Source organism: Diorhabda carinulata, chromosome 6 (genome assembly GCF_026250575.1).
Source record: "Diorhabda carinulata isolate Delta chromosome 6, icDioCari1.1, whole genome shotgun sequence".
NCBI lineage: Eukaryota > Metazoa > Arthropoda > Insecta > Coleoptera > Chrysomelidae > Diorhabda > Diorhabda carinulata.
In genome coordinates, this window is record NC_079465.1 from 4,478,275 (window position 1) to 4,495,758 (window position 17,484).

General features: G+C 31.0%; 1 protein-coding gene across 6 annotated transcripts in view; it reads left to right on the plus strand.

Annotated features, from left to right (window-relative positions):
- The window catches only part of LOC130895996 (ankyrin repeat and SAM domain-containing protein 1A-like), an 87,350-nt gene extending 71,787 nt beyond the window's left edge, over window positions 1-15,563 (plus strand). For 3 of the 6 annotated variants that reach the window (XM_057803702.1, XM_057803705.1, XM_057803707.1), the window contains 3 exons: window positions 341-472; window positions 562-846; window positions 7,089-15,563. In XM_057803702.1, the coding sequence (XP_057659685.1) occupies window positions 341-472; window positions 562-846; window positions 7,089-7,196 (525 nt within the window). In that variant the 3' untranslated portion in view covers window positions 7,197-15,563. The remainder of the gene's footprint in view (window positions 1-340; window positions 473-561; window positions 847-7,088) is intronic. The other 3 variants (XM_057803703.1, XM_057803706.1, XM_057803708.1) reach the window with 1 other exon arrangement.
- Window positions 15,564-17,484: the final 1,921 nt, after the last annotated feature.

Genomic DNA, 17,484 nt, shown 5'->3' on the forward strand with positions numbered 1-17,484 from the left:
GGCACACTGCTGTGGTTTAATCCATGTCGAATGTTTGCGATTTGGTCCAATTTTTTGACCAAGAAAAATCTTTCAAGAATCTGTAAACAACTCAAATAGCACTCGTATGGTACGCACTCGTTTTGAGTACGTTTACCATTAAAAATTTCAAACTTGATGATGGTGAATGATGGTGCCAAAAACTTTTATTATTACAATAAACGGTTTCTTCGTAATTTATTCATAAACTTGTTTTCATACACATTTTACCCTCGACGAAAGAGTCTCTATCTTAATAAAATCTATCAAATTAACATAATACTAATAGAGAGTTGAATTATTTGTATCTCTTTGATTACAGAAAATAATATGTGAACACGAGATTAAAAATATGAATTGCGTTTGTCAACATATGGAGAGCCAGTCATACTTCGCTTACATCACAAAAGATTCTGAATCATTTTACTGTCATGTATTCCAAGCAGTTTCATCGGTGAGTATTTTTATTTACAGCAACGATAAAATAATACGCACAAATAAAAAAGAATGAAATTTTTCTTGATAAAGTAAATTTCATTCCAGGAACAAGCCATCGACATCATTCTTACTCTCGGCCAAGCCTTCGAACTAGCTTATCAAATGGCAGTTAGAGATCAAGTTACAAGTAAAAGCAAATCGCAAAAAGATACCATCCACAAAACTGCGGTGAGTCCTAGTGCGATGTCTTCGAACAGCAGAGAATTCAAAGATACTACACGTCACGTTGATGTTAAATTAAACGGACATCCTCTGAAGATGATGCCATTGACACTTTCCATAGCCGCGGAACCCGGAGGAGAAAACACCTTACAAACAACGCCCAATAAAGTGAGTAATAAAGATGTACAGCGTTGATAAATTGAGACCTAACTGAGGAGTTTGGATGAGGTTGTGCAATTTTGTGATTATTTTTTTATAGCTCTGATGTGCTTCATTAAATTGGGAAAAATTATACATTAATTCATATTGCATTTTTTTTCTATGAGTGTTAATATTTCTAGGAATTGAAGAATAATAATCTGTTTTATACATTGTCTCAAGGACTATCATATTTACTTTATTAAGATGGTTGATATCCTTTTTTTCTTCTTAGTTTTTTTTCAAAAGCTAGAAAAAACTATTGCTCGCGAAAAACTAATAGTTTTACATGTTTCACTTTTAAAAAATTATTGAAGCACATTGAAAAAGCGTCTAAGATAGAATATTAATATATTACGAGACAGTGGCTATTTTTTTTAAGCTTAAAGTTATTTTAGCCTAGTCGAGAAATGAGTTTTCTTAGAAAACCTGCTACAAAAGTTGGAAAATATTACTGTCCACAACTGCATCTCTAAAAATTTACAGATAACATTTAATAATTGGATAACGTTAAAGTTTAGGTATAGGAAAGTATAAATGAATTTTTTTCCCTGAATGCATTAAAATAGAAAAAACTGGGTGGTTATATGTAAAAAAATGGAGAAATTTGATATTTATGAAGTTAACCTTTGAGCACTTTTTATACACACCCCGTATATAATGAAAAATTTTTCAACATAGATTCAAATACGTCTGACCTCGCTAAAAACAACCGAGTGAAAACCATTTCCATATCTTTAAGGATATCTTCGTAAAAAAATTATTTATAAGGGTCAAATTTTTTACAAAAAAATTAATAACTTTAAAAGTATCCATTTTTCGAAAAAAGTTGTTAGACTAAAGTATACTTAAATTTTACTTAGATTTCAAAAATGTGTTAATATACAGGGTGCTCCATTTAAAATAACAATATTTTAGTTAAAAGAGTTGGTATTCGAAAACCCAAACGTAGATATTTTCATGATTTTATTATAATTATTTTGCTATATTCAGATAGTTCTAAATCGCCGTGGGATACCCTGTATATATATCAAAATTCCTTCTACCGTATAGTATGATGTTGGGAGGTATTTTTCTCTTATCCATGTACGAATTCCCACCATTATTTTCTGTTTTTTGCTTTTTCTTTTGCATCATTCCACGTCAGATTTCTCTCTTTAAAGATTTTTGCAGTTGTTTTGTCCCTCTGGTCTTGCCTTTCGCTACTCGGCTATTCTTCATTCTGTGTAAGTGACCCCACCAGCTCAGTTGCCTCTTTTTTTATAAAATCCAATACGGGTCCTACTCAGCTCTTACTGTCTGGTTTCTAATACGATCTTTACTGGTTATCCTTTTTGAGGTATTTCATCTCCGTCGCCTGTATCTTACTCTTCCGTCTGTCGTTTAAATACCCATGTCTCGCATCCGTATGTGAGCATTGATCTGTATATGGAGTGGTACACTTTCATTTTTGTTGTCCTGGATATTTCCTTTCTGTTGATAAATTTGTTATTCATTGGATAATAACATTTAATGTCTTTGTCAAATCGTGTATTAATTTCTAATTCCTGCCTGCCAGTATTTTCAATTATAACCCCTAAATATTGGTAATAATTTACTTGTTTTATCTTCGACTCATTTATTCATATGTTTAGTTCCTGATGATCTTCTGTAATTACCATCACATCTGATTTTTTCACGTTGATCTTCATTACTGACTCATTTAACTGGTAATTACAATTGTTATAGATAAAAAATTTGAAAAAAGTTCTACCAAAATGGCAAACGCGAGTTCTATAATTGTTTCTTTCAGTTTCATTTCCCTTTTATTTTGTCGTTTCTAACCCAATCTAACTTTCAAGTTCTATTTGCTCTTCTTAATGCGCCCACTTCTATTTCTTTCTTTCGTCGTAGATTCTCAATTTTCATTATTTTCCTTTTTCAGTATTCCATTTGGCGATTTGGTTGTTTATTCCACATATTATTTCTGCCCCTTCTTGGTCAAAGATAGTTCTCACATCTTGCTAGAATTTCGTTGTTTTCTAGTCTTTTCGATGTTCATCTGCAGCCCTCATTTTTCTCATCCGTTCTTTAGTTTGTGTGACATGTATTATTATATGTCACCTCTGTAGTTTGCACATAATACTTAATCATATACAAACTGAGGTTAAACGGCAAAAAAATATCCAAAGAAAGGTTGTTAACTTATTAGAATATGAAAGATTTTTCCCGATGTCCCTAATGTCACTCCCGTGACTGTAGCTTCGGATACCACCTGATAAATCCGACCATGGTAAGAGGTAATAAATTATATAACTTTTTATGACAATTTCCATAATTTTAATGCGTTGTTATGGAAGAAGGCCTATAAAAAGTTGACTTACGACATAAATTTCTCAATTCAATATTGCAGAACTTCCCTATCATGCTTTTCTAATTACACCACAATTTTTTCAAATCTTTAAATCAATGTTATAAACACAAAAACAATTTTTTTGAGTTACATTATCTCTACTAGTGACGCGCAGAACCCCATATCCAACAACTCGTAAAAATTTATTAACAATTTACCATGTCGTTTGGGAAGTTGAGACATTTTTCAGAACGTTTCCTCCCCTTTAAGGATATGTTTGACAAATCATCCTATCATTTACCGTTATCGAGTTATAAACAAATATTTGAGGACTACTCATAATACTTGCAGTTCTTTTAACAGAAAAAATATATTTCTCACAATTTTATTCCAGATAAAATGAACTATGACCAATGATTTCCCGGCTGTTTTTCAGCAGAAAACTCTCTTCTTGACCATACTTTTATTGTTTTATTTGTTTAAATTTCAATTCATTCACTCAGTAGTATATCCGATCAATTCAAAGTTTAACACGTTCCATAGATTTTCTAAACATTTCCGGTCGCTTTGTGTATTGAAGGAATAATTCATAGGACAATATAAGAATTTGTCTCTTGTAAAAACAATATACGAATATTCAACCATTGACTCAATAAGTCGTGTGTCTAACTAAGAAAAACACATTTTTTGCCAAAAATAGATTTCATAGAGCAATACAATCATTCCAACGCTTCTCTAACTTCTCGATGTCGTCCTTGTAGAAGGATCTGGACTAGAAGGTGGATGAGGACTTTTTTGATGTTTCCTTGAGTAACCACCTCAATTGGACAAACCACCACCATCGGTATCTATACGAATTAAGTAAACCATAACAAATGGCTCTATTCGATGGAGCAAAGTCTGGATAACACTTTTGAAGCCATTGCTAAGCTTGTTCAGTATTTTTTTTTATAATGAAGCAATTTTAAATCGACACACGAAATTATTTTGAAACGATGGTATTGAAAATAACAAAAGTAGCTTCACTTAAATGGCTGTCACTTTTTTCTGACTAATCGAGATGCCATGAAATTTTACACATAGTCTTTTGAAAGTGGGTACTTCATAAACGTCATATGGATTTGACAATGACAGCGCCATCTGTGTGTTAGTCACACGACTTATTGACTGATATTTTGAGGGTTTATATTCTACCTGATTCTCTAAGTAATTTAAACGTGTTAAATCATTGTTTTGTCTTTTTTTTTCAAAAACAACTCTCGTGAGTATAGAAAAAAGACTTTAGGTTGAATAAACATATTATTAACTTATCCAAAAGTAAGAAAATGACCAAATTAAATTATAATTAAATAATAGTATTTAAAAGTGGCAAATAGAAACAGTAGACAGCTTCGAAATTATTCAAGATCTAGTGTAAATTAATATGATCAGTTTTACTTAGTTTTGTTGTTAGGTGGTATTTAATTTTTAAAAGATATAAAGAATATCACTGCCATAAACGTATTTTCTTTAAAAGAAATTATTTATCTAAATGAAAATATACAAATAGGGCTTCATAAAAGACGAGGTGGGTCGAGACTGAAGAAAGTTCATGTGAGTTTGATTTAATTAAAAAAAATCTTGTTTTGATCTCTAAACTAATAATTAAATAGATTTATTGGTTAAACCAACAAAATATTATGGAATAAGGATCTGAAAAGTTAATTGGGGTGAAATTTAGAATTAAATGAAAATAAACCCCGAGCAGTTGTTAAGATTCTGGATTATCATAAAAAATAATTATTATTTCTATCCATAAAACTAAGAACTATTATTTACCAATCATTTATTTCAATCAGAAAAATAAATGTAATAATCACTAAATGAATGTAACTGGTAATGTCGAAAAGAACTGGCAAAAGAGGTAAAAACGAAAATCAATAAATGAAAGCAAATAATTGTGATCCAAAAATAGTGAATAGTAAAAGTCACACTAGAATGGAAATCAAGGGATAAAATTAGTGTTAATTTGTTGTAAAATACCAGATATTATCATGATTCCTAAACGTGGAAAACCGTTGATAAGATAAGACAGTCCAACAATCTTCTGAAGAAAACTTAGCTATTGAAGAAACAGATATAATTCTTTGACATCAATGTGACTTGACTCAACTAGAAAAAACCCTGGAAGAGAAGGATCTTCATCGTCATCTGACATAATTGAACTTAAGCTTAAGCAACTTTTACCTGAACTTTACAGCTTGCTTCCAAAATATTGTTAATTTAATGGACTAGTATTTTGTATGAGATGTGAATATTTTCAACTATAAGACTAATAGAGGCTAATATGATGTATGTACCACAAGATAAGTACTCTGGTCACACGCTGCTGTATCTCCTATACACTTGTTTTTTAACAGATGTGTACAACTGAAGAAAATGTTAAATCTTAATTCTGAAGCTGGGCAATTTAAATTTTGCCATCGCTTTACATAATCGGAACAACTATACCAATCTGTCTAAATCTAAAATCTAAAATTAGCTGAAGAAAAGAAAATTGGAAAACAAATCATTGCATGATAATTTTACGAATAAACACACAGGTAAAATGTGGATTTTGATTAATCATATGCTGATAGAATAAAAAGAAAAGATAGAAAAGTATATTGACTTTTATGTAGAAACTAGTGTAAAGAACTAGTTCTAAAGACTGTGGGGACACAGAGAGATCTGGAAGTGGAAATAGTAGTAGACGAGGTGAGACATTTTGCATGGAAGCATTGAGAACGACTTTCAAACCAGGAGAACTATCGGCTGTCGGTCAAACATGAGGTAGTAAAAATACTCAAAAGGATTAAAGCCTTTCAACTAGTATCTAAGCATCCCACTGGACTTGTTGTGTAGTGAAACGAAGAAAGACGAAACTAAAGATAGTGGGCGGACAAGGATCGTTACGTACATATGCCTTCTAAAAGCCGATCAGGTATTTTGGTTTGAACCTTTTGTCATCACTAGACAAGTTGTGAGGCTTGCCCAAGTCTAGTCTAAACACTCACAGATGACTACCTCCTTAATGTACCAGCGGTTCTCTGGGTCATCCGTGATACCCATAGTGTGGAGTCACCAGTCGAATTTCGGGTTTATTTAACTAGATCAGTTATTTGGTAAGAGAGGCAGAAGGTTCATCTATGTGTCCCTTAGCTTGTCTTATGCCCAGGTGTCTAGATCCATCTTCACAGAGCTTTATTTGCAAGCAGACCGTTAAGAGACGTAATATTAATTCTAGTCGGTTAAACAAAGATTTTACTGGGAAATATTTCTCTGTTAATTCTGTTTACAGATTGGCTGTAGTTCAATTCAATAAAAAAATAAGAAACAATAATATAAAAGCATGAAAAGATAAAATTAAAAATACCAGATGTGGTTAGTACATTTAATATAATATAATTTTTTTGTATGTTTTATATCGAAGCGACCAGATCAAGATAAAACAAGAAAAGTCTCGAGTTCATGTTCGAGTTCAAGCTCTATAAAAAACGCAAATTTATCGTTTTCAATATTTAGATAATCCAATTCTCCAAATAAACTTTTCTACAATATTATTCCAAGCACGTTTTCATCTTGCTACAAAATTGTATTAAATTGTGAGCTAGTTCTTATACATTGAAAGTATTTAGGGAGCTAGAAACTCCTGTGTAATCATTGAAACTAACAAAAATGTAATGTTTATAACAAGGAGGTCTATTACCAATCAACCTACTTAATATTTCGTTGATTATTATACTTCTTAAGTTGAGGGAAAAATAAAATGTTTTCAAGACGATCGATTCTATTACGATAGTGGAATTTCATTAATTATATTCATCTTAATTATTGTTGTTGACTTACAAACTTATTACAGAAGAAGTACCAAAGACTCTTCCCGAACTTTAATACTCAAATTTCAACCATTTTCATTGATAGGCCTTGTAAAGTGGTAGATGGATATGGGAAGATGTATTTGGAGTAGAATCTCTTTACCAAGTAAAGGTTATTGAAAGATCAACGAACGAATAATCTTAAAATTGTAATAACAAACATTTCTAATATCTTATAATTAATTTTTTTTTCATCCTAATATCTTCTATGTAGATATCAGCTTTGATTAATTAATGATATATTTAATTGGATAAGAATATTGAGACATTGAGGAACAGCGGATTTTGCATTCAATTGAAACAGAACTAAGGGTGTCAATTGCAATGATATGAGATCAATGGTTAGAATGTATCCTTGTGGAGGTGCCTCCTATTCATTTTGAAAGGATTGCTTTAAAAACTAAATATGTAAAGATTCTCGTTCTGATCAAGACATTTGAGGTAGGAGTCGATATCTTAGCAAAAACTTTGATTCATTACCTGACGTGCCAGATATGATTTATTAGTACAATATTTCTTATTCACGCCTGAAATATAATCCAAATGTTTCTAAATCATCTAAAACTTTTGAATTATTTGTTTTTTACCTCAATTATAATTCCTCCTCCAATTTCAACGTTCGACAATATTGTATAAACTATTTCACAATCTACCTTACAGCACCAATTCTATTCTAGTTTTTAGCTCATAGCATCATACAGGATTAACTATCAATATTGATTTGTATTGTTTAATGAAATTAATAGAAAATTCACCAAAACAAATGCCAAAATTTTTACCTTGTATGCAGGGTTTTGAGAGAGTCGGTTTGTGAACGTTGACCATATTAATAGTATTTAACATAATATATATTTAATACCATGTTTATATTATACTCAAAATTAATTTAAATAATTATATATATGCGAGTGTAATATACGCTTCGTCCGCTGATTGTTACTTTTTTTGGTAGCCTGATAATCGCAGGAAATGCAAATAAGGTTGTTATAAAGAAATAACCAAAAACAACTAAAAATCACAGTGGAATAAACAACTCTAGAAAAAGAAAAAGTCTATATATATATTAGGATAAAACAAGAATAAGATTGCCAAGGATACAAAATAACTGATATCATTAACAAAGAAAAAAATCAATCCGACCCGTGGAAAGACAGATAACTGGCAGACAGCAGAACAAATAACTGGATCGGTAACGAATCAAATATAAAGGACAAAGTTGATGTGGAAATTCATCTTAAGACAAAAAGATATTAATACAATAGAGATGGAAAAGGACACATCATTCTAAGATAGAAAACCCTGGATAAAGGTAAAAGAGAGTATATATATTGATATGGGTCCCATTCAATTGAATAGTAATCATCAAGTTCCATAGAAACCTCTAGGAATCAAGAAAAACTCTTACGGGGAGAAATTCTTAGATCAAGAAAATGTGTGGAGATTGAGTGAGTCTTGGGCAAGATGTGAATGGGATTATTGTGGAACTGGAATTGTTACTTGTTGTCTCTATTGGTTGATTGAAGTTGTTAAAGTAAGACAAAAAATTTTTATGGTTATTAACATTCCACCGACTCTCATTGCTCATTACATAGTATTGGGAAATAATTTACCTACTTAACATTTCAAAGTAAACACTTTAACCATTTTATTTCCAATGTAATGATGTAAATTTCAATAGAACTTCAAACTCAGAGTATACTACTCATTGGAATTTAGAGAAAATGAAGTGGATAACAATGGTAGTTTATTACTCACTGTTATCTTCTGCCACATCAATGAAACAATAGCTCTCAAATACAATTATCAAGCATTTTAAGAAAACAGCTGATTTATGTCAAAATGACGGCCGTGGGGTAAACAATTGACTGCCTCGTATGTACCCGTGCTAGATTTTCTTGTTTTTGTTTGGTAGTATTGTTTTTTGTGTTGTGATGACCCACAGATACTTTTTAGATCTATTTCAGTGAACTCCTACAGCTGAAACAGCGTATTTTTGAAGAATATTTCACAAAATTTAGAATACTTAGTTTTATTTTGTAAATTAATTTCCATTGGTGGGTTCAAGTTCATTAAAAATGCGTGAGTATATTTTAAGGTTTCAAAGTGATAACCCAGTAGCATCTGAAAGTACAAGGATAAACTTAAAGCTTTAGGTGGACTTTCATGAGATAAAATGAACTTTAGTCAGAATCCTGCTTATTTTATTTCAGTTTGCAATATATTTGCTTTTCAGACTATATCTACCGCTTACCTTCACTAAGCAGAACAGCCATGTTTCCGGGAGGAAATTCCGCATTTCTCTAATAAGTTACTCTTTAAGAAGTCATTTCGCAATGAAACTGGGTCTAAAATTCCATTTCACAATCCACACAGAAACTTACGGGATTTGTTTACCCCACGGCGGACATTTTTAAATTGATTTTGATAATTAGTTAGATTGCTCAATTGATTAATATAAATATAAATAAGTTGTCAAGTCATATTTTGATAAAGACCGAACTAGGTTCTATCAAACGAGATCTAAAACGAAGACGATTTATCAACAAAAACATATAAAAGTATTTAAGAAGTAAGAAATTGTAGAAAAATGCAATAAATATACACAATTTTCATGATTTTATATGGAAATTCTAAATTGTACAATTTTTTGCGATGTATAGTACAGGTAAAATAGGATTAAATACGAAATTAAATTGGGCGCTATTGATTTTCTAGTCTCAGAGGTTTTCGGTTACTAAATAAACCTAGCAACTCTTAATAAAATTACAGGCACGGGTTTTCGAAATTTTGGAACGCGAATAACTCGAAAGCTAAAAAGAATTCGAAAAAAACTGCCCGGACAAAAAATGTAGAGCATAAAATTTTCTAAAAAAAAAGTCTGTAATCATTTTTTCTTTGGAGCCTCAACGCCTAAAGCTGGAGCAGTCAATTTATGTTCCAGGCGCACATGGAAACTGCTGTAACTCTTGGAAAACTACGTTGTTATCAATATTTTTCAAGTATATTTCACACATGAATTACTTCTTGGTTTAAAATGAATTACCTATTAAAATACGAGATTATCTTCGTTCTTGGTTGATTATTATTCCAATATTCACAGACTTCTCAACAGTTTATTTTTCCCAAAAATGTTGGTACTCATTTTGTGCTCTACAGTTTTGGCTTCGGCATTTTTTTTCGAATTCTACGTAGCGATTCAAAAGATTTTATAATGGAAATTTTGAGGTTAAGAAAAAATTGAAACCTTATTTGTACAGAATGTTGTGCTCCACATTTTTTGTCCCGGCAGTTTGTGTCTAAATCCTAAATAGTTTTCGAGTTATCCGAAATTCAAAATGTTTTTGGGTACATGAACCTATTTTACGGTGAAAATTTTGATTTTAGGTAAAAACTAATACTAGTATACATTTTTTGAAACAATATCTCAGCAAATGTAAATACACAAACAATAAGAGAAAGAGTCACTTAAACATTTTTGAAAAGCAGGCTGGACATTTACTGAATCTCTTATTATAATTGAAATATTAAAATTTACATTAGATTGGAAGTAAGTTGACGAGAGGTTCTGATTTTGAAATTTTTATGTACTATAAAACTTTTTCCAATACTGTGTTGTTTATTATCATTGTTTGTTGTTTGAAAATGTAGAAATCATCACATTCTTCATCCATAACTTTATAGTAATATGAAAAATATATTTAAAACATTAGTTATTTTTTTATATTAATTTGTTGAAAATTATTTCAATATAAAATTGTTTATTTAAACTCTATATTATAATCTTGCCAAAGCGTATTTTTTATAAACCAAAGACAAATTGATAGATACTGTGTAATCCTGTTCAAAAGATTATTTTGAAAATTTCTATTAATATTTTAGACATAAGTTAATTTCAAATTGCTCAATGACTTAACTTCTTATATTTAGGGAGCAATAGATAAGGATTCTTTAAATGCTTATTTACAGAAATACCACAAGTAACCATTTGTATTTGAAATATTAAACATATTCTTCCATTTTCTATTTATTATCTAAGTATTTATAATATATTGAATTAAATTACTGTATATACAACGTTAGAAAATTACCGGGTAGTTCAAACATCTGATACTAACATCATATAATTTTTATGAAATAAATTCTGGGACTAAAAGCTACTTAATTAGTCCTAACCTAGTTTTTATATTTTCCGTATCACTCAGTAGCTGGTGGTTAATCAGAAACAATTAAAGACTATGATTTATTGCAAAAATATAATTTTTGTTACACATTAATCCAGCCACCACTATGATCTATATTATGAATGGAAGATATGTGATCGAGAAACAGCGTTTGAAATACTCGGTATATTATTAATAATATTATAGAGGCTTTAAAAGTTATATAGCAGGGTTAAAATATTATCAGTGTGGAAAATTAAAAATTTACTTTGATAAAAATCGAATTATTATGCATTCAAAATGCTTAAAGTTGATTTAAAGGTTCGAGAATTTTAGCTCTACATGTGTGTTGGAATCATAAATGGTCTAAAGTTCTGATAATTAATCATTCAATATTAAACAAACATCAACAAGATCAATCTTCGAGTAAAATACCGAACTACGCAGTTTTATCTGATGTAACGTTTGGCATATATTGATTCAATATGTTATTGGTGAAATTATTTTAACACGATAAGGAGGATAATTCTTCCAAACAAGGTACCATTGGTAATGAAAATTTTATGACAATGAGTACCTACTAACTTTGAAAATCTCAGTCAACTCCTTCGACATAAGATTAGGAAATAAAAGACAACAAAAGTTAATTGATGAGATGACATTTCTAAAAAATTATTCTACATTTTACATAATATCGCAATACAAAAAATCAGGAACAAAAAAATGATGAGATCAAGTTTTTTGGTGAAGAAAATGATATCTTAGTTAAAATAGACATTGAAAACACTAAATTTCATGAAAAGACGTCCAGAAAGCCTTTAAGAGGTTTGACAAATAAGTAAAGATTCAGTAACAACGTGATCCCCTTGAAAGTAATTCCCTTCCACGTGAATAAATCGATTCCAGTGATTTTTGCAGGCATTTGTAGTTTTTGACTGGAATTTCTAACACCACAATCGTTACAGTGGATTAGGATGTTTACATTCTATTCATAATGCGTTCTTCTACGACGTTGTATGTTTTGGGGATCAGAAATAAGTCTCAGTGCGATAGATCCAGTGAATAAAGTGGCTGTAGTAACACTGTAATGTTTCTGGAAGCTACATCACATCCAGAGCATAGTTATGATGTAGCACGCGATGTTTGGGCGCACTCTATTTATTTTTTTCGTTTATTAAGTACTTTGTGAGAAAATAATTGATTCACAAATTGGTACGTGCTTCTTATGAACCACGTAGTTGTTAAAGAAATAGATGAGCTTCGTTTTCAGTTTCGATTTGCTCATGCCAGCTTTTTTTAAGTATTGCATCATTTTATTGACTGTGGCGCTTCAATATGTATAGTTCTAGAAAAACAAACTTTCATCACCTGTACTAATACTATTTTTCTTCCAAACAGTCTTCTACGATTGAAATTCGATGTTGTTTTAGTTTTTCTGAAAGATATTTCGAAGCCCTTTATTTACAAAGTTTATTTAGTATATCTGGCATGTACTAATTTATTTCTAGTTGAAAAATACTCATGACTTTCTACAAGTGCTCCTCAACTGCAACTCAAATAATTAAAGATTATTATACTGTTTTGGTGACTATCCCGTTAATTTACCCATATTCCACAAAATCTTGAAATGTGTTCATTTTACTTGCTTGGGTTTTCTTCTTAAGACAATTTTATTTAATGAGCGCAAACTAATTTGCGCATCAATTAAAGTCTATTTATCTAAGAAATATAGTAAATCAAAACAATGATCAGTGCATGATCAGCACGTGAACATCCCGGGCGATTAGCGGCACTGCATCGTATTATAATACTGCAGTGAGATTTATATTTGTCTGTTACATAATGCATAATGTCTGATACGGAGACAAATTATGAAGCTATTGACATTAGCTAACTTCGCCTAAGGAGAGAATTAAAAATGTTCATTTTAACGTTAGCGAAAAACAAATGATTGTGAATATTTATAAAAATGAAATGCAAGAAAATGATAACAGACTGTTGATGACGTTATTTCTGAAACGGCGAATTTTTCGGGAGTATCTTCTTAAATATTAAAGTGTCCACCGAAATAAAACATATTTTTCATGAAGATATTAAATAAATTACTCTTGATGAATGGAAAAAGTGTATTTAATTTGTCTAGAAGAAGGTTGAAACCAAAATGTGGAGCCCCTTATTATAAATGTTGATGTCAATGGGAGCTCAATGTCATCTGATTGGGAATAAGAAAATGTGTTTATTGAGGTAGATAATGAATATTTTCTTTTAATGTTTCAATATACATATTTTCTTCTTTCTCAAAATGATAAATAGATGTATACATATTTTTTTATTAAGGTTTTTATAGTTAGTTATAGAAACTAGCAATATGTAGTATTTTTTTCGCAGTTTGTTGAAAGACTGAACGGAGATCAGAACTTTAGAACATTGCATATATTTAGTATCTATTGTGAAGAAAGAAAGATACGAACAAACTAATTGAAAAATTTGTCAAATTTTTATAATCAAATTTTAATATTTAAACTTGTACACGTGAATAAGATCATCAATTTATTCTATGGATTATTAATTTTCGATAAACCGTAGTTTACACAATAAAACAAGTTCAGGTTAGATATTTAATACTTGTTTACACTTACAATGAAAGATTTCGCTAAGAACTACTGTATACAAAGACAAATTTAGTAGGAACCAATTTTCTATTTCGTCAATACTTACTCGTACTATAGCTGGTTATTTATTTTTATCTGGATATTCAATACACATGAAAACTGAGCATCCAGAGGTAGTATCCAGTATTTCACCAGAGAATTTTTTTGCTTGAGAAACAAAGTGTGTTAAAACGAAAATAGTTTTAACAAAAAGAAAAACTAAATATACGTATTATACCTTCAAAATTGGGCTTCTTTCAAGTGGTTTAAATGCAGTTTCTAGTAATGGAAAATGTCTTATAATTTTTATAAGACTGTTTAAATATATTCGCTCTATATTCATTGAGAGAATTGTATGAGAATATAACTCAGATGTATTTGAAAACTGGTTTTCCTTTATAATGACTAGAATCAGGATTCGGAATTACGGAGATTGCGGCCTACTCTAGTAATTCGCCCTAAGAAATTCGAAAGTTAGATATTGGAAAGCGGTTACCATTGCCGGAAATCAATGTAGGGATTAACTTAAAAAAAAACATCAACAAATTGGTAAACAAATTTAGTGAGTTTTGAGAATATAAGACTTAATTTTATCGGAAATACCTTGCAGTAATTTTAGTTTGTAATATGTACACTATCATACATAACTCAGAAATTATTGCAATTAGCTATAGAGAACATTGCATCAAAATGTATTTCGGTTTCAAATAACAGAAAATACCATTGGTTTAATTAGAAATAACAAAATTATTTATATCTCCAGAAAAACAGAAGATCTGACAGCAGTGTATACCACAATAACATTATCCATATTGTAAAACAACAGGTAGATTTTGAAAATGAGATAACAAAGTTTACAGTCAACGATATTAGTAATGTTACAGTCAATTCGAGTGGAATAACACTATTCGATATTTTTTAAATTGTATAATGCTTGCTGAAAGAATCTACAAATGTTTTGTTTCTCTGAACAATTCTAAAAACTTCTTTATCTAATTGTTGAAATGAAAATGTCGTCATATTACTAGAAAGATCTATATTAACGGATTCTTAGAGGCGGGAATGTATGAAATATCCACACACATGAATTTCGTATCCTACCACAGCTGCAGATAGTAATGATAAAAAATTACCATCGCATGAATTTTGTAATAAGTCAACGTATACCGGTATTTTAGAGCTGCAGAGCTTATTGGGTTAAAATGGCTGAAAGATATAATCATTTTAGGTTAAGAGGGAACCGGAAGCAACTTTGTATGATTCTTTTTCTGTCGTCGGCTATTTGGCTGACGATGGAGTTCATCAGATCAGTGTTCTCAATAAGTTATATCAGAGCATGATAAGTTCAATACAAAGCGTGTTATATTTATCTGTAGTTATGTCACCAATAGAGAACAGAGATAAATAAATGTTTCCAAATTGATTAGATGTTTAATTAACCAGATGTTTTTATTTACGTGTACGAAAAGCCTTTATTTACAATAGTATATACACTTTTAATACATAATATGCTTTCGTTTTATAAATATGACTGCGCAAAATCGTTTTATTGTTACCTTTATGTGATTTATCCTTGTGTAATTAATTTTATATTTTTGTTACAATTTACCTATTCTCAGTTATTTTAAATAAAATAAATATGAATTTACTTTTGCTTTTCATTTGTTGTAAATAGTTACTTACCTGTGTTTAACCTTTAGCATCCCTCTCTTGCTACAAATACACTCCTATTTCTTGGTTTAGTCAAGGTTTAAAGCTTCTGATATAGCGAACACGGCAATAAATAGCAAGTTGTTAAGCCTAAATCAAAGATTGGATCACAAGAGAGAAGAAAAATAAGAAACAGAAAATTACAAAATAGATTCTTTAAAAGCACCAAAAGAAAACTATTCAGCGTTTAGATCAAAATCAAAATAGAAATCATTACAAGAATTATAGTAAAAACAAATAAACCAAAAACGACGTACTGAGCTGTGTAGATGGAAAACGTCTAGCTTTGATTATCAGATTACGAATCAATCGAAATAAATAGATGAAGTAATGTGTTGGACAAAAATCTGCTCTGCTCATTTACTGTAACGGTTAATTACTTATCAATTTTGGCAAAAAGTCAATCGTATAGCTTGCGAAATTGCGTGATACTTCTAACAATATTACGGGTCACTCACGGGAACCCAATGTTTTTGAAGTGGGTTTTACACGGGTGCTCTTGGTGGGAGGCATACGTGACTAGTATCTAACGTTTCCTTTGTTCATAGCATTTACATTTCAGTCATTGAGGTGGAGCCCTGGACGCTAGACCAACGCTTGTACGCGTATAACAGTTTTGTGCGAAATGACGAATCCGTTACTGCGATATTTCCGCCGTCAGTTTAATATCTATCGTAATGCAAGTGTTCTTTCTCGTAACACAATATTTCAATTGGTAAACAACCTTCGAACAAGTGGATCAATATTGAAGAAAAATTCACCGGGTCCCCAACGATTTGTCAACAAAATTTAATCCCTGCTGGGAATCTTGCTCTTTTAACTGCTGCACGGCGGCTATCTTCTAAGGATGGAAATTTAGATCTGTATGCAGAATTCGTCTTATCGTACTTGTGCTCATTTGAAGTGCTGTTGAATGCCTCTGAAAGAAGCGGCTTGGGCTTCTGATAAAGGCTTCCCTTACTCGTTCAATGTTCGCCGGAGTGCTAGCAGTTTGTTGGGGACCCGGTGGTTTTTTCTTCAATATTGATCCACTTGTTCTAAGATTGTTTACCCATTGCAATATTATATTGTATTACGAGAAACGACACTTGCATTACGATAGATATTACACTGAGTTGTTAAACAGCAATTACGGATTCATCATTTTGCACAAAACTGTCATACGCGTACAAGCGTTGGTCTAGCGTCCACGGCTCCATCTCAATGACTGAAATGTTAATGCTATGAACAAAAGAAACGTTTGATACTAGTCACGTGCCCTTCCCATCATGAGCGCCTGTGTACAACCCACTTCAAAAACATCCGGTTCCCGTGAATGTTCCTGTATGAACTCTGCAGTTGAAGAAAGTTTACAGTCAACATTTTTAGTAATGTTACAATTGTAAACACTTTATCTGTAATTTTTTAAATTGTAAAATGCTTGCTGAAAGATTCTACGAATGTTTTGTTTCTCCGGACTCTTCTAAAAACTTTTTTATCTAATTGTTTGAATTATTTATAACATTAATACGTAATTATTAACACTTAACAACCCTCCCACCGTCAACCACTTCAAACCCATACTCTTTATCAACATAAATCAAAGTCTCAAACACATAAACAAAATTAAACGTAAGTATCGTAACAGATTGTCAAGTGCAATAATCGTTAACCTACTTGCTAACGTAGGCCCTTTTACAAGAGCTACAAATGTAGATCATAATTTTGTTCACAATTGTATTGAACCCTAAACATTTCATGTGCCCATTGCCGGAAATCGATGTAGGGATTAAGGCAATAGGAAAAAACAACAAATTTAGTGAGTTTTGAGTATATACATTGGTCGTGTTTTACCAATTTTGGTTTGTAGTAATACTCGT